The 13,568-nt window shown below is 39.3% G+C and overlaps 1 protein-coding gene across 4 annotated transcripts in view; it reads right to left on the bottom strand.

The window, feature by feature from the left end:
* The window catches only part of LOC128874126 (protein RUFY3), a 30,125-nt gene that overhangs the window by 4,037 nt on the left and 12,520 nt on the right, over positions 1–13,568 (bottom strand). For 3 of the 4 annotated variants that reach the window (XM_054118481.1, XM_054118479.1, XM_054118480.1), the window contains 2 exons: positions 10,724–10,940; positions 8,864–9,106 (listed from right to left, as the gene is read on the bottom strand). In XM_054118481.1, the coding sequence (XP_053974456.1) occupies positions 8,864–9,106; positions 10,724–10,940 (460 nt within the window). Of the gene's footprint in view, positions 1–8,863; positions 9,107–10,723; positions 10,941–13,568 lie in introns of those variants that run through there. The other variant, XR_008456579.1, reaches the window with a different exon arrangement.

Here is a 13,568-nt window from a genome sequence, read left to right as displayed (position 1 = left end):
CTCTCGATTTTATCGCGAAATCAAAAACGAACATTGCACAGCCGGCTGCTCGCGGACGCAATAAAGCTTTCAATCAAAATGATACATCGCGTCATCGACGATCCCACTTTCATTTACATTCGACAATCGCAATATTTTGTTGGGTTTGAGGAGATCCAGTGGCGATGAAGTGCACTGGAAAAAAAATTGAACAACGAGATGTAGAGTCGCCAGAGTCGCCACGGCGAAAGGGGAAAAAGAACTTGCAACGTAGTTGTCAGTTATGGATTACGTTGGCGTACGAGGGAAAAAAGGTCCGCTAACTTGCACCTGAAGCTGGCACGCGGACAACAGTCCACAGCGGAGCTTTTTCGCCAGCTGGCTGAGACTTCATTGTCCTTGCGTCAGCTTCAGGTAAAAGTGCATCTGATATTCTCTACTGTTGTCTTGCAAGTCGTAAGAATTTTTTTTAAATTCGCGTTGCGAAGTGAATATTTGAAAAGATAAAAATTATGTGGTAGGCATAGTAACAGGAAATATATAAGATATGTATAAAAAAAAAGGAACAATTTTATTGGAAAATAAAAATATATTGCATTTTGATCTTAGTCATAAAAAAAGAAATGTATAAAGCTTCGAGGAGGTAAACCACCAAGATAATGCTCACATTTTAATATTTATAAGAGGAACTATTTCTCTTAGTATTCATATTTCTAAATTTTTTCTAAATTTGACTTTTTTTGAACATGTATTGAAAAAATCGAGGTGCGGATAAAAATTACGTCTCCCTCAAAATCCAGCAAGATTTGTGCGGACCATTTTCTTCTATCGGCAGATATAAATGAATTATCATAATCTGTCCTGCATGCATCGCTCTGTCGATTAACGGAATAGAGAAAATAAATTCAACGTGGACGTTTGGATGCTTAGTCCACTGAAAAGTGCGCTTAAAAGTGAAAGAAATGGACTTATAAAATTTCTCGAAGCTTTGATTAATTCAACGTTGAAACACTAATTAAACGCAGTGACGCGAGACATGCATTTGGACGAGGGAGTCTCTTAAATATTTTAATTAAATATATTTCCTCGCTGAATAGGTCAACGAAACGAAATCCCCAAGTAAAAGGATGCAGGCCCTCCCCTGCTAAATAGATGCTTCTATAATTTACGACATTTAGAGTTCTTTTCCGTCGATCTACCCCTTTCGTCGTTTAATGAAGAACGTTTCAATATCGCAGAGGCTACAAAGTAAGTAGAGACAGTATAAAGAATGTTCCGTACTCGCAAGTGATCGTCGAGTAACTTGGTATCACCTGGGACGAACGAGCACTCGAGAGAAAAAAAGAGACGGACGTGATTGAGGAACACGCTGGACAATTCAAACAATGAGAAACACTTAAGGATTTGCAAACCGCGAGGATAAAAGAGAGCCGAAAGGGAAGAACAGAGAGAACTTTATGGCATCTATACGTTTCGTTCGCTTGCCACCCTTCCGGCTACCTCTCCTTTTACCACCCACGATTTCTCCATTACCCGGTGGTCTTTATTTTCGAGCCATTACCGACGCTCTATTATAATAATGCGGAATTCGTCGACTAAAAGGGAAAAAGAGAGACGGGGTGGGGTGTTGGCGGGATCTGGCGCGACCACCACTCTAAATTTTACATCTAAATTGAATCCCCCCTAAGTAAGATGGCGAACCTTCGGTCATTGGAGGGCGGTTGCCGGTTATTACCGAAAAGTAAGAGCCCGAATAATATCATCCAGATAACCGATTTCCTCGCGAAGTTAATTATTGAACCGTCCCATCAACATGACTTACGACCGAGTCGCAGTAGATTGGCGACTGCAACTTCCTACCCCTGTGCGACTACCTTCAGCTCGTCCTATCTTCGCGGAAATAGATATCTACTTATAGATACTTTCCAGCACGAATAAATCAGGCTGACGATCCGAAACGGCAGATACTGTCTTCCGAATGATCGACTATGGACGGTCTCGGTGATTCACCAAGTCCGCATCACCTGACAACTTGTGCATTCTGTCAGGAAGCTGGTTGGACGACTTACTGTGAATGCCTTAGTGATATTATAAACAAGTTAGAGTTATAAGACACTCTGGATAGACTAATATATTGGTTGGAGATAATTGGAAAATATTTAGGGTGAATTTATGGTGGTACCTATTCTTGATAACTCACCAGATAAAAAGCACTATCTAGATTTATTTTATGTGACATCTAACAATTTCTTAGTTCTTTAAGGAATAACCCTATCACTCATGTGAACTGCACGCATCGATTAACTCCACTTTTTGAAAAATCTCAAGTTAAAATTTTTAAGTGTCAAAGCACTTGGTATAGTCATAACTTTTTATATTTATAATAACTTTCCTAAATAATAAAGATTAACACAATGTAAATCATATTGCATGGAAGCATCAAAACATGGAAAATGAAAAGATACCTTTTGTTGTAGTCAAAACAATATCAACAGCCGAGATCGCTTAAGACTTAAGCCCTCTACATGATTCAAGTATCCTCCATCGGCCTTCTCTTGGAACAAACGTTCTATAATAGTACGCACCATCCGTCTGTCAAGTGGAGAAACAGACTAGCGTAACAGTGGAAGTCGTGTCTGGCGTGATTCACGGTAGCCTAAATAGCCTTCAACGGCCATTTAAGTTTGATGGGACTGTATTTGTTCTCGCCTTCGTGCCACGAAGGGTATCTCAGTCATTTTCCGCACGATCGCATGAACGATTTTTTTCTTAGAAAATCGTTAACCTAATTGGACGTGTCGTATTACCCCTAAGCTGTTTCATTGTCGGAACACAGACCCGTGTATAGCGAATTAAAGGAAACAACATTTGGATAAAAATCTCAATCATAATAAGAATGATAATATAATTAAGTTAGTAAGATTTAATTTCCTGAGTTGTGATTATAGAATCGGTTTATCTGTCATTGTCAATTTATTTTGGAAAGACAATTTTTGAAATAGTGTTTTCATTCAATTCGAAGTATGTCAAGATTTATTCTAGTTCTGGGAATGAATAATAATAAGCTCGACGGAGTAAATTTAAAAAGTTTTGTCGAGTAATCGCGTTTATCGTTTTAAGTGGACAATTGTGTCGTCCAGAAATGGCGTATCTAAATTGTCACGAAACTCCGTTGTTATTTTCTGAACCCAATAATGTTCATAAGCACCGAGCAGAACGCAGACATGGACGTAATTATCGAAAATACGTTTAAAAGCATTTCTCGTAATATCGTTTTCTGTTACAGTCGATACGTAAGACGTTCGACATGTTTCACTTATTAACATCTGCGCGCAAATCGATATTGACCATAATGCAACGTTATGAAGCCATTTCGGCATTGCAAACGATGGTACCTCCTTATTCCAATTTGCAATTTATACGTTCCAGCATCTGGTAGCTGCAGTATACATGCGCGCCCGACGATATTTTTTGAGCCCGATTATTAAACGAAACGATTACCAACGAAAACGTCCTGCCATAAACGAACCAAATTTTCGTGAAAATTTCTATCAAGCACATAATGAATTAAACAGACATAATTTCAGTATTTCTAGTGGATGCGAAAAATGGTCCATATTTTTTAATACCTTGATGTACTTTTTTACGTTATGTCGCATTCAGTTTGTGTAATTAAGGAATCCATCAGCAAATGTTAGATTAATTGAAGAAAACTATTGAGAGATTTTGGAAACTCTACTTTTATATATTATACGAAAATGAATTACTGTGCAACGCAAGTCTTTCTTTATTGTAAAAATGTATGCATCAAAGAGTTAATTATCATTTTTCAATGAAAAACGGAAAATAAAATGCGAGGCAATTTTCCCGCGAGCTTTCGAATCGGAACGATGCAATTATCAGAAAATGAATTACAAACATGATACGCATATTCCTATACAAATCAGCCAGAAATTAATTTGTCATAAAGTAACGAGGTCGTGCAGAATATTGAAATTTGTAGAAATTACAGGTTAAAAATAAAGAAGGTATTATAAATTCGTTTACAAAATTTAATCTCTACAATTCGAATGATCAAAAATCTCCTCAATTAGTAAATTAAAAATTGGTACAATTTGGTACGTATACATTTATTTATTTCAAATGTCAACTTATTGTTTCCCCATTTCCTTATTTGAAAGCATTTATTCTTTCTTAATCATCAATCGAATATTTAATTGACCAATAGCAATATGTATAATTCGAATCTTCAAAACGGTTTTATGATTGTCTCATGTGTTTCAATAATGCTGTACATATTGCATTGCTTATTGCATAGCCTGACGTACACGTACCCCATAATACACGTCGCCTGTCGATCGAAAAATGATTTAAAAAAAAGTAGAATCCAAGCAAACACAACTATTCAAAATTCCATCTAAAAGAAACGTCACGAACAAATTTGTTCGCGAGGTCTCCAAGACATCCTCCTGCCCCCCTCTCTACCGTCTGCTACTAGTTTTTATACGTTATTCCGTTATCCAGACACCCTCCCGTAACTCGACAACCGAACACACGGCCCCCGTACACAACGATCCAGCCGCAATTCACGGTAACAGCGCCCCTACACATGGGAGCAAATTCACCATCTTAACGCCACCAGCCACGGCAGGTGGCAGCCACTAGTAACGTTGGGTTGGGGGTGGGTTATTGTTTTGCATGCCTTTGCATGTGCAAGTACGCAAGCTTGCATTCGCCTCGGTTTTTCCAGGAAGCCCCGCCACCGGGCCGCGTCTTTCCCGCACTCGTGAACACATCGGCTGGCCGACCGACAGGGCTTAACCACCGGCATGATTTCAGCCACACGTTCACCCATGGGTGGCCTATTCTATATTAAACAGTATGGTAATACTCGCCGCGCTACGAAAAATAAGTAACAAGAATAACCCCTAGACTGGCTTGTTATTATGCAATAACTTACCACCCCGTTCCAACGCCACGCTGTTCCTCCAGTCATCGCTTCGTAATGCCCCGTGTCTTCCTCGCGCCGTCGTGCCAGCTTTCGCGGGGGTGGAAGTGAAGGAAGAAAAAAGAGAAGGGAATGCGGTCTAAATGTGTTTTATGGGCCGCGCAACGTCTCTATCACGACACCCGCTGAATATGCATGCCCGACGTCCATGCATCGCACATAATCGTTGCGTTCGACCGGCTGATGGCGCAATAATGTGATTGGAATGTGTCTGAGGGACGTTTCAAAGGCCGAATTTATGACGCCGTACGCCTAGTACAGGCTATTTTTGGTAGGCATCTGCCACGAATATTCATGCATCTGTCGTCTAACTTTGTTGACATGCAATTCGACACGGGTTCTGGCTTACCCGGGACTGTAGGTAAATGTATACCTGAAGCATTTGATGGCTGGGCGCCTCTGGACTTTGCAGCGATGTCAATTGTCGAGAAAGGACCAAAGGGTAGAATCAGTTGGGTATAATTAGTGGACTTCGCGGAACGACATATCTTTGATATATTTGATAGAAGGTAACTGTTAAATTTTAAAGATTAAATATAAACTAGAGAAAATATTCCAGGCGATAAAATTAGATCAGACTTTATATTCGCATCAGGTACATATGCATTAATACTTTTTCGTATCAGCGTTCGAGTATTCTTCGTGCCTTCATAATGTAAACCAATTACAGTCGTTAATCATTTTTAATTCTTTTGTAGCATTATGTTTCCGTAATCAAACTTTTTGGCCACTAAACGATTGCAATAAACGACCCTATTTCCTGCAAGTCCCAGACTAGCCCATCAATCCCTTCAAAGAAATAGACTTTCGAAGCATGGATTTGTAACGACAATTCCGCTAACGAGTCTGCTAATAACGAGAACGGATATAACTTTTAATCATTTCGACATCCTCTCTGGAATAATTAGAATAAAACCATTAAATTGTCAGGAATACCTACGTTTACGTTTCAATCCTTTTATCGAATAATTACATTTATTACATTTCACAGAGGTATAGAGGTGGAATCATTTAATTCTAGTGATTTCATCGTATGAGAAAGGTAAATTTGCACAGTTTTATTATTTTTAGCTCCGATCCTCAATAGGTTTTACATTTTCATCAAATAGTACGAATATCGAATTAAATTCGCATTTAATGATAAAATTTTGTTGTATAATCGCCGCTGATAACTTTTTTTTTCTACAATGAGATTACGAGCGAAAAAAATCCTAAAATTGATCCCTTAAACATAGCATAATAACTCTATTTCTGCAATATTCCGAATAAACTCAAAATAAATATTTGAATATACAATCCCCCAATTTTCAAGTAAAATGCTATCTTTAAATACCATTTTAAGATCTTATCGCAGCGAATAAACTAGCATTCTGATAATTAAGGTAAATTGTTTACTACGTGAAATAATATTTTAGCCAACTCTGTCTGGGACCAGCACAAGTTCGGCCATCGAACGCGACACACTCGTTATCCTGTCACAAACCAACATTTTTCTTCGCCACCATTGGCTTCCGAAAGCCTTCACATGATTACCAGAGGGCTCTGATTGAACGTTTTCAAATGGTAATCGAATCGATCCTATCCCTGCTTGAAACAACTTTCCTTGCACCGGGTCGAACAGTGGTAACAAATTGCTCGAAACGAATCAACTCTACCCCCTTTTTTTCCTCCTTTCACGTTTATGAAAGTAAAGGGTGGCGGCGCCATTAGCGCGCTGGCGTCAAGAAGCTCCAGTAAATCGTGTCTATCGTGCACGTCCACGAAATTTCGATAAGATCCATGGGCACATAAATTTTCCCGCGGCATATATCCGTATGACGAATGCACGAATACACTCTCCCGCCGCCATTCCTTATCGATGCACGCAACTGCGCCTCGAAACGATCTGATCTGGCTGAATACTTTAAGTGCTTATATCGTGCCTCCGCGTGATTCAGCCCCCGAGAAAAAACCGGAAACTTTTGCAACTTTTTCCTGCTCGCGATCGCCCCGATGCACGCTCCCCCTCTCGATAGGCTCGTTGTTTTAAAGACATCGTTTTGCTTCTCGACACTTCCATTTCGTGACCAACCACGACGAGAACAGTCCACTTGAAGTCGAACCAGCATGGGGGAGAAAAACGAAAATGCTAATCACATGTTAACCGTTTTGATTGTACACTTTGGAATATTTACTGCGGTAAGTGGTAGGCAGTGAGGAAATTAAACTGTTGAAAAGAAGGGATTACGACTTGTTTATTTATCAATCTGTGTAATTAAGAGTGTCAATGAAATGTGTATGATATTGTGTATAAGATTATTAAGATATTTAAAGTTAATGGTGCTGCCAACCGTCATCAATATTGTTAATGGTTATCAGAGACATTACATTTCACAATTAAGAATTATGAGAAAACTAAAATTATTTGGTAAAATATCGGTATATTAGCATGTACTCTGAGGGTTAAGTAAATAAAATTCCATGAATTCAATTTTCCCCCAATCCCGAGTACATTCATCAATCACAGACAACAAACTTGTCCAAAAACTAAATAAACTTATATATCCACCAGTTATCAACTGCTCCAATATAGTTTCTTTTAATTGTCAAACTACAGTAACTAATTACCGCGTCCAATGCTTTTCTATTACGACTAGAACCCCTAGGGCTTGCAATTACATCCTCTCTCCGGCGCAACTGTCAACCACCGTTGCATAATTAACCCCGGATACTTTCGCCCATCCCGATAAAATCTAATCGGTCCACCGATCTATTCAATTACCCCGGAGATACGCCTAAGGAGAAAACACGAACAAACGAGAAGCACAGCCCGCCTGTAATTGCGAGCCCCTGACAACGATACACCGGCTTTGTCTCTAATAACAGAACCGTCGTGCATCAAACTTCTCACCGGTGCACGCGATTTCGATCTGCTCGAGTTAGGTGGACGAGGTCGAAGGAGGCGTATTCCGTCCACAACGCGATTCCTTACGAGAGAATCTCCGGGGTTGTAAGGCCCGTTACCCTCATTCAAGAGACGCTGTGGATAAGGAACGTCATGCGCCAAATTAATTTTGCGTGACTGATTCGAACGCGTGTAAATGATATTAATACTCTTTGTCTCGAACTATGGCCATGCGATTCTCTATCTCGAACGTTAGACCAGAGATTTCGATGTAGACTGCCGACCCTTCCTTTGGGGTGACAACCGAAGACGACTCGGTACGTCACGCCTTCGATCGGTTGCCACCCCCGTAAGTCAACGAGACACGCTGATTGACATTTTGCCATTCGTACGAGACCCAATCAGCGTCTCTTCGGGAAACTTAACTTTGCTGAGAAGAGTGAATAGTCGGCTATTTACCGGGGGCCAAGGACTTAGGTGGTGACATGGCGCGCGGCCCAACGAAAATCGACACTTTCGCCAAATGGGACTCTTTTGTTGCACAGATGTTGAGTTCTCCGAGCTTAGAACAACGACAGCTATTGAGAACGAAAACGAACGAAAATCTAAAGGTCTCATCGACGACTATGATTAAATTAATATTTCCAGCAATATCAGCACGACTGCCAAAAATACCTTACTTCGCGAGTACGTCCAAGTTGGACGAAGCAAGGCGTGCACCGACGCCCGACGATAAAACCTCTCGACGCCGTCAGCGTCGTTCTGTCGCGTACGGGGGTTCGTCCTACGTCCGATTCGGACACCAGCCTGAACAGAAGGAAATCTGGACCGGTAGAACCGGTAATTTCCAGGCAGCAGACTGGCAAGGATAATTGAACGATTAAGCCACGGACATTCAGGCTCCGAGTCTCTGGACGTGGCCTGGGACGAAAGAGGCGGCAGGCGGGTGCACGAGATGGAAAGGCGTGGGGGCAATTAAAAAGTTTGATTACCTTACGACGAGTGATGTTGAACTCACGGTTGCAGCTCTTGCAATGGGTGACCAAGCGATCGCTCGCCCAGGTCGCCGCACCCTCTTGCTGCTGGAGCTGTTGAGCGTTGTCAGCGGCCTCCCGTAATTCGACGGCCGCCAATTTGGCCGTGCTCAATTGTCCCCCAAGTTCCTCCAGAGTTCGTTCCTGTTCTGTACAGATGTCCCTCAGCGCGTAGTGCTCCTCCTGCAGCGCCAGGTATTTCTGGAAACACCGGGACACCAGGGGGCTTGAGAATTACATGAGCAACGTCTGGAAACTTGCCGTGAAAGTACGTTCTTCCGTTTTGTACTTTGATACTAGTTGTTATCGGAGATGTTGGACTCCTAGGCGGGAGACAATGCGATTGCGAACTGACAATTAGCGACCGACGGGGGTTGAATTCGATTTTGCGAGTCGCGAAACTTTTGAAAGATTGACGAGAAAGTGAGGCGAAATTCACGACGAAAGTGTCTGAAAAGGATGGCTACCGACCGTCTGCGAGGAAAGATCGATTCGCGGGGTTGTTGGTGAGCAAACTGGGAATGTTTGTGCACTTATGGCAAATGGAATTCGGAGGAAAGTGAGAATTTGGACGAATGCGAAAATATTGTATAAAATATGGAGAATAATATACTCGTTATAGCCACCATTATGCAACTTTCGTGACGAGATCCTTAAAGTAAAAGATTTGATTAAAGAATGTCAGGAAATACAACACGATCGAGTAGAGTTTAAACTTTCAAATAGTATGCTGATAATCCTTAATAACAAAAACGAGTTCCTCAAATTACTCCTGGCTATAGAATTTCATATATTAAGATCTGTTTAGATGATTTTAATTAATTTTCAATTACTGTGAAATATCGACGTGTCTCTCTTAACAGAAGAATGTATGTATCAGGAACATATGTTAGATCGTCTAGGAGAACGTCATGGTTTAATTTCCAACAATTAACAAAAGTATTAACTGAAATTCGTGTAATGGAGGATTGAGTCTTTATACGCGAAATCGAACTGAATAAAAGACCCCTGTAATTGATTCACTCCTGCCATTTCACTGATTTCGCGTAGCTATTACGAACAAACTTTACTCTACGTGACTAAACTGCAAACTTCTATCATTCAGGGAAATGTAGCCCCTATTTGGACGAAATTATTCAAATATTATTATAAAAGCGATTCGGACTTGAAAAGTGAACGATGCTTTTATTTAGAGCATAGATGATGTTCAGTTTTTTTTAAGAATATTTCCATAAGCTTCACTTGTAGTATGGTCAGACATCAGTCTTCAATAATAAACCAATTTGATGTAAAAATAAAATTGGGGAAAGTACTAGACGATAAAAAAAGTTGAAAATTCAAGATTTTTAAAAATATTTATATCCTTCTGATGCGATTACAATATTTTTCGTGTGAAATTATTGGATGCTGATTTACAAGAATAATTTCTTTAAAATCCACGAAACTGATGCACGAGAATTATAAAAATGAAATTATTAAATAGCAATTTTAAGATTCATTACTAAAAAGACACAATCATTCCCATTAATAATCGTCTCCTTATTACATTTGCACCTTCCAAATGAATAGTGTTTCCCTCTGACGTTTTTCCTATTGTCTTTTAAATTTTCTCGATTGTAACGAGGACCTGTCTTCCTCAGCTGTAACGTCCACCTGTAACCACTGACAGGTTAGGTTAATAATCCATTGGGAGTACCATTCCTTCCACTTGGCAACAGAATGCAAGGAATACAAGACTGCAAGTATCGAGCTAGCATTTATAGAGATTCCAGCGTACTTTGGAATCACCTTGTACATACATTTAACGGAGGAACGTACCTCGGACACCCGCCGCAGCTGATCAATCTCCTGGTGTAATTGAGAGATCTTCTCCGCGCTGGAAATCGATGCTTCCTGCAAGGAGGTCCTCCATTCACGTTCGACTAGCAATTCCCTCTCAACCCCGTTCGTCCTCGCCTCCCTTTCGGCCGCTTCAGCCCCCAAAATCCTCACCCTCTCCTCCGCTCCAGATTTCACGCCGTCCATTTCCTTGCACCTGATTAAGTCAAACCGCTGGCACTTAACCGTCAAACAAGGACCGCTCTCTCGCGATTCGCGAAAAACTGAGGATGATGTCTCGGCATAGCCAATGTGCTCGAGAAAATGAATGAAAATGATCGTTCAAGGTGAGCGTACCAGTAGTTGACCGTTTAAGAGAAATTCGTCAGAAAAATTCGCACAAGGTGTAACCTATGTGAGAGTTCGATCGAGTACACAAAAGTTGTATGTATATGAATTTTCTTTCTTTCTGAATCATCGCTAAAGCATCGCTAAAATTTGGAAAGAATAGAATAAAAAGATATCCATGTATACAATTTAAAAACGATGAAATAACGAAGATGCATAACGAAATACCACGTTCCATCTACATTTTTGTTTATTAATCAATCTTTTCTATAGAACATTTTTTATGTCACGAACTGAAATCAATCCTTATTAAAATCTAACGTATCAATTTTTCTGGCTTGACCAGAAAATTGAGGGCACCAGTACCCTATCAAACTTTGTTTCAAAGTTATAAAAATGATTCTAATCGAACTCTGAAAATGTGAAAATGCTTTTACTTAGTTCAATACGCCAAAGTGGATTTCGCGTGTTAGGATTACATCATGTGCGTCTATTTTAGATCTGGAATTATCTCAATTATTTCTACTGTCCCAGTATCGCGTGAATACACTGAACTTACCAAACGTGGAGTACGTAATTATGTAAAATTTTCTGCGAAAACCCAGACATGCTTCGGTAGTTGACACCTGCTGACATCGAAAATTCTAGTATAGCTCGAGAAGTTTAATAAGATCCCTGAGGCGATGTCTTCAGCATGAACAAGTGATTGGTGGAGTTGAGACAAGCCAAGGGTTAAGACACTTATAGTGAGACTGGTGGTCGGTTGAAGACAGCGATGAAATCGATAAAGGGTCAAGTTCACAATTTAGATGCATGCATCGAGAAGTAATATAATACAGCTTAACAAGTATAATAAAATTCCTGAGGCTCGTCTACATCTATAGTTCAGTGGATGGCATGTAATACTGTTTAAAAGAAGCAAGACTATGAAAGGATGACCAGGAATGATGTCGAACTAACAATGGATGTTATTTAACTCGTTCAGCTAGACTTAACCTCTTTTTTATTAAATAAGTAGTCGATCTCATGCAATATTAATGGAGTTAATATATTTATAAATACTTTAAGCAATAGTGGAAGCATTGTCAAATAAACCGTTTACTTTGATGAAAATAATAAGTAGTTTTGAAACAAGTCAGGTATTCTTTGGAAATCCTTAGGGTTAGTTCGTCCCCTAAAAAATTAAATTAACGATGGCATTGGCTAATGAAAACTACAATTGTGTCAACTACTGCTACATGGTCAACTATTGGTACCTTTACCTTACGTATGCTTCTCGATTGAATTGGAATGGGTTTGTCGAATCGATGCTGACTTGCGAGGATGGTTAAGCGATGAAACAGTCGAAGCACAGTTAATGAGTCTCGAAGTTGGAAACAAAAATGGATGAAAAGAACACCTATCAATTAAAAAGTAATGCAAACTCGTTTATACGAAAACGTTAAACTGTGATTATCACTTTAAATTTATATTAAAAAATAACCCACTAACCATATATTTTATTTTACTATTTATATTTTTTATTTTTATATTTGAACATCGAACTTTAATTTATCAACTATTTCTAAAATATCCATTATTATAAGCGTAATCAGGAGATTCCAATCTACTTCAATTCCATGCGAGGAATGTATATTCAAAGTCCTGGCTTGCGATCATTTTTTTATTTAATTCAAATGACCTTACTAATCTGTTACACCATCTAATTGCTGTAACAAATTAACAAAACCGTGCAAATTAAATTCATCGCGAGAAATATAAAGGATTGGTTAAGTACTATAATAACCGACGCAGTCATTCGTTTAAACGAGATTCGTTTCGGTGCAGTTTTTCTGCTTGAGCTTGCAGAAATATTAAGCTTTATAACCGTAAGGAAGTTACAAAAGCAAAGATCTGCAACTTCGTTGGAAGTCTCGTCGAAACTCTGTCTATGATTATTCATGACTGAATATCATTATCGAACCGAAGAAACTGCTGGAATGTTTTTTTAATGGCTCTATGCCTAATCCTTGGGCAAATTCGGCAAGAGTTTGGATCCCTTCGCTCGTTTATTTTTCTTTGAATTCGACATCCGATCATTAACGCTGCGAAACTTTAACTTACCTTGCTCGTTATTTTAAACATTATATTTCATCGAAAATGAAAACGAAACAATAATAAGTACATATAACGGGTTTATTATTCAACTTATATTACCTTTTAATTTACTTACAAATTAAATTTTATCAATTATTTAATTGATTATGTAAATTCAAAGATAGGAGTTGTAAACAAACGAAAAGATTTAGATCATTTTACTCGTTTCGAAAATGGGTTTAACAAATGAAGGCACACGTTCGTCGTAGATCTGAACCTGATGGAGAACCTACATCCTTTTGCATATTCTAATTGTCTGAATCTCAGCGTATAAATTGCACAAGGTGCAATTATAATTGTAATCATATCTTGTACATTCACAAACGTCGTGCACTTTAATTAAATTACATCGAAAAGGCAA

Source organism: Hylaeus volcanicus, chromosome 3, assembly GCF_026283585.1.
Source record: "Hylaeus volcanicus isolate JK05 chromosome 3, UHH_iyHylVolc1.0_haploid, whole genome shotgun sequence".
NCBI classification, from domain to species: Eukaryota; Metazoa; Arthropoda; class Insecta; order Hymenoptera; family Colletidae; genus Hylaeus; species Hylaeus volcanicus.
Note: the sequence above shows the minus strand (reverse complement) of the source record. Positions and strands in the feature narration are given on the sequence as shown.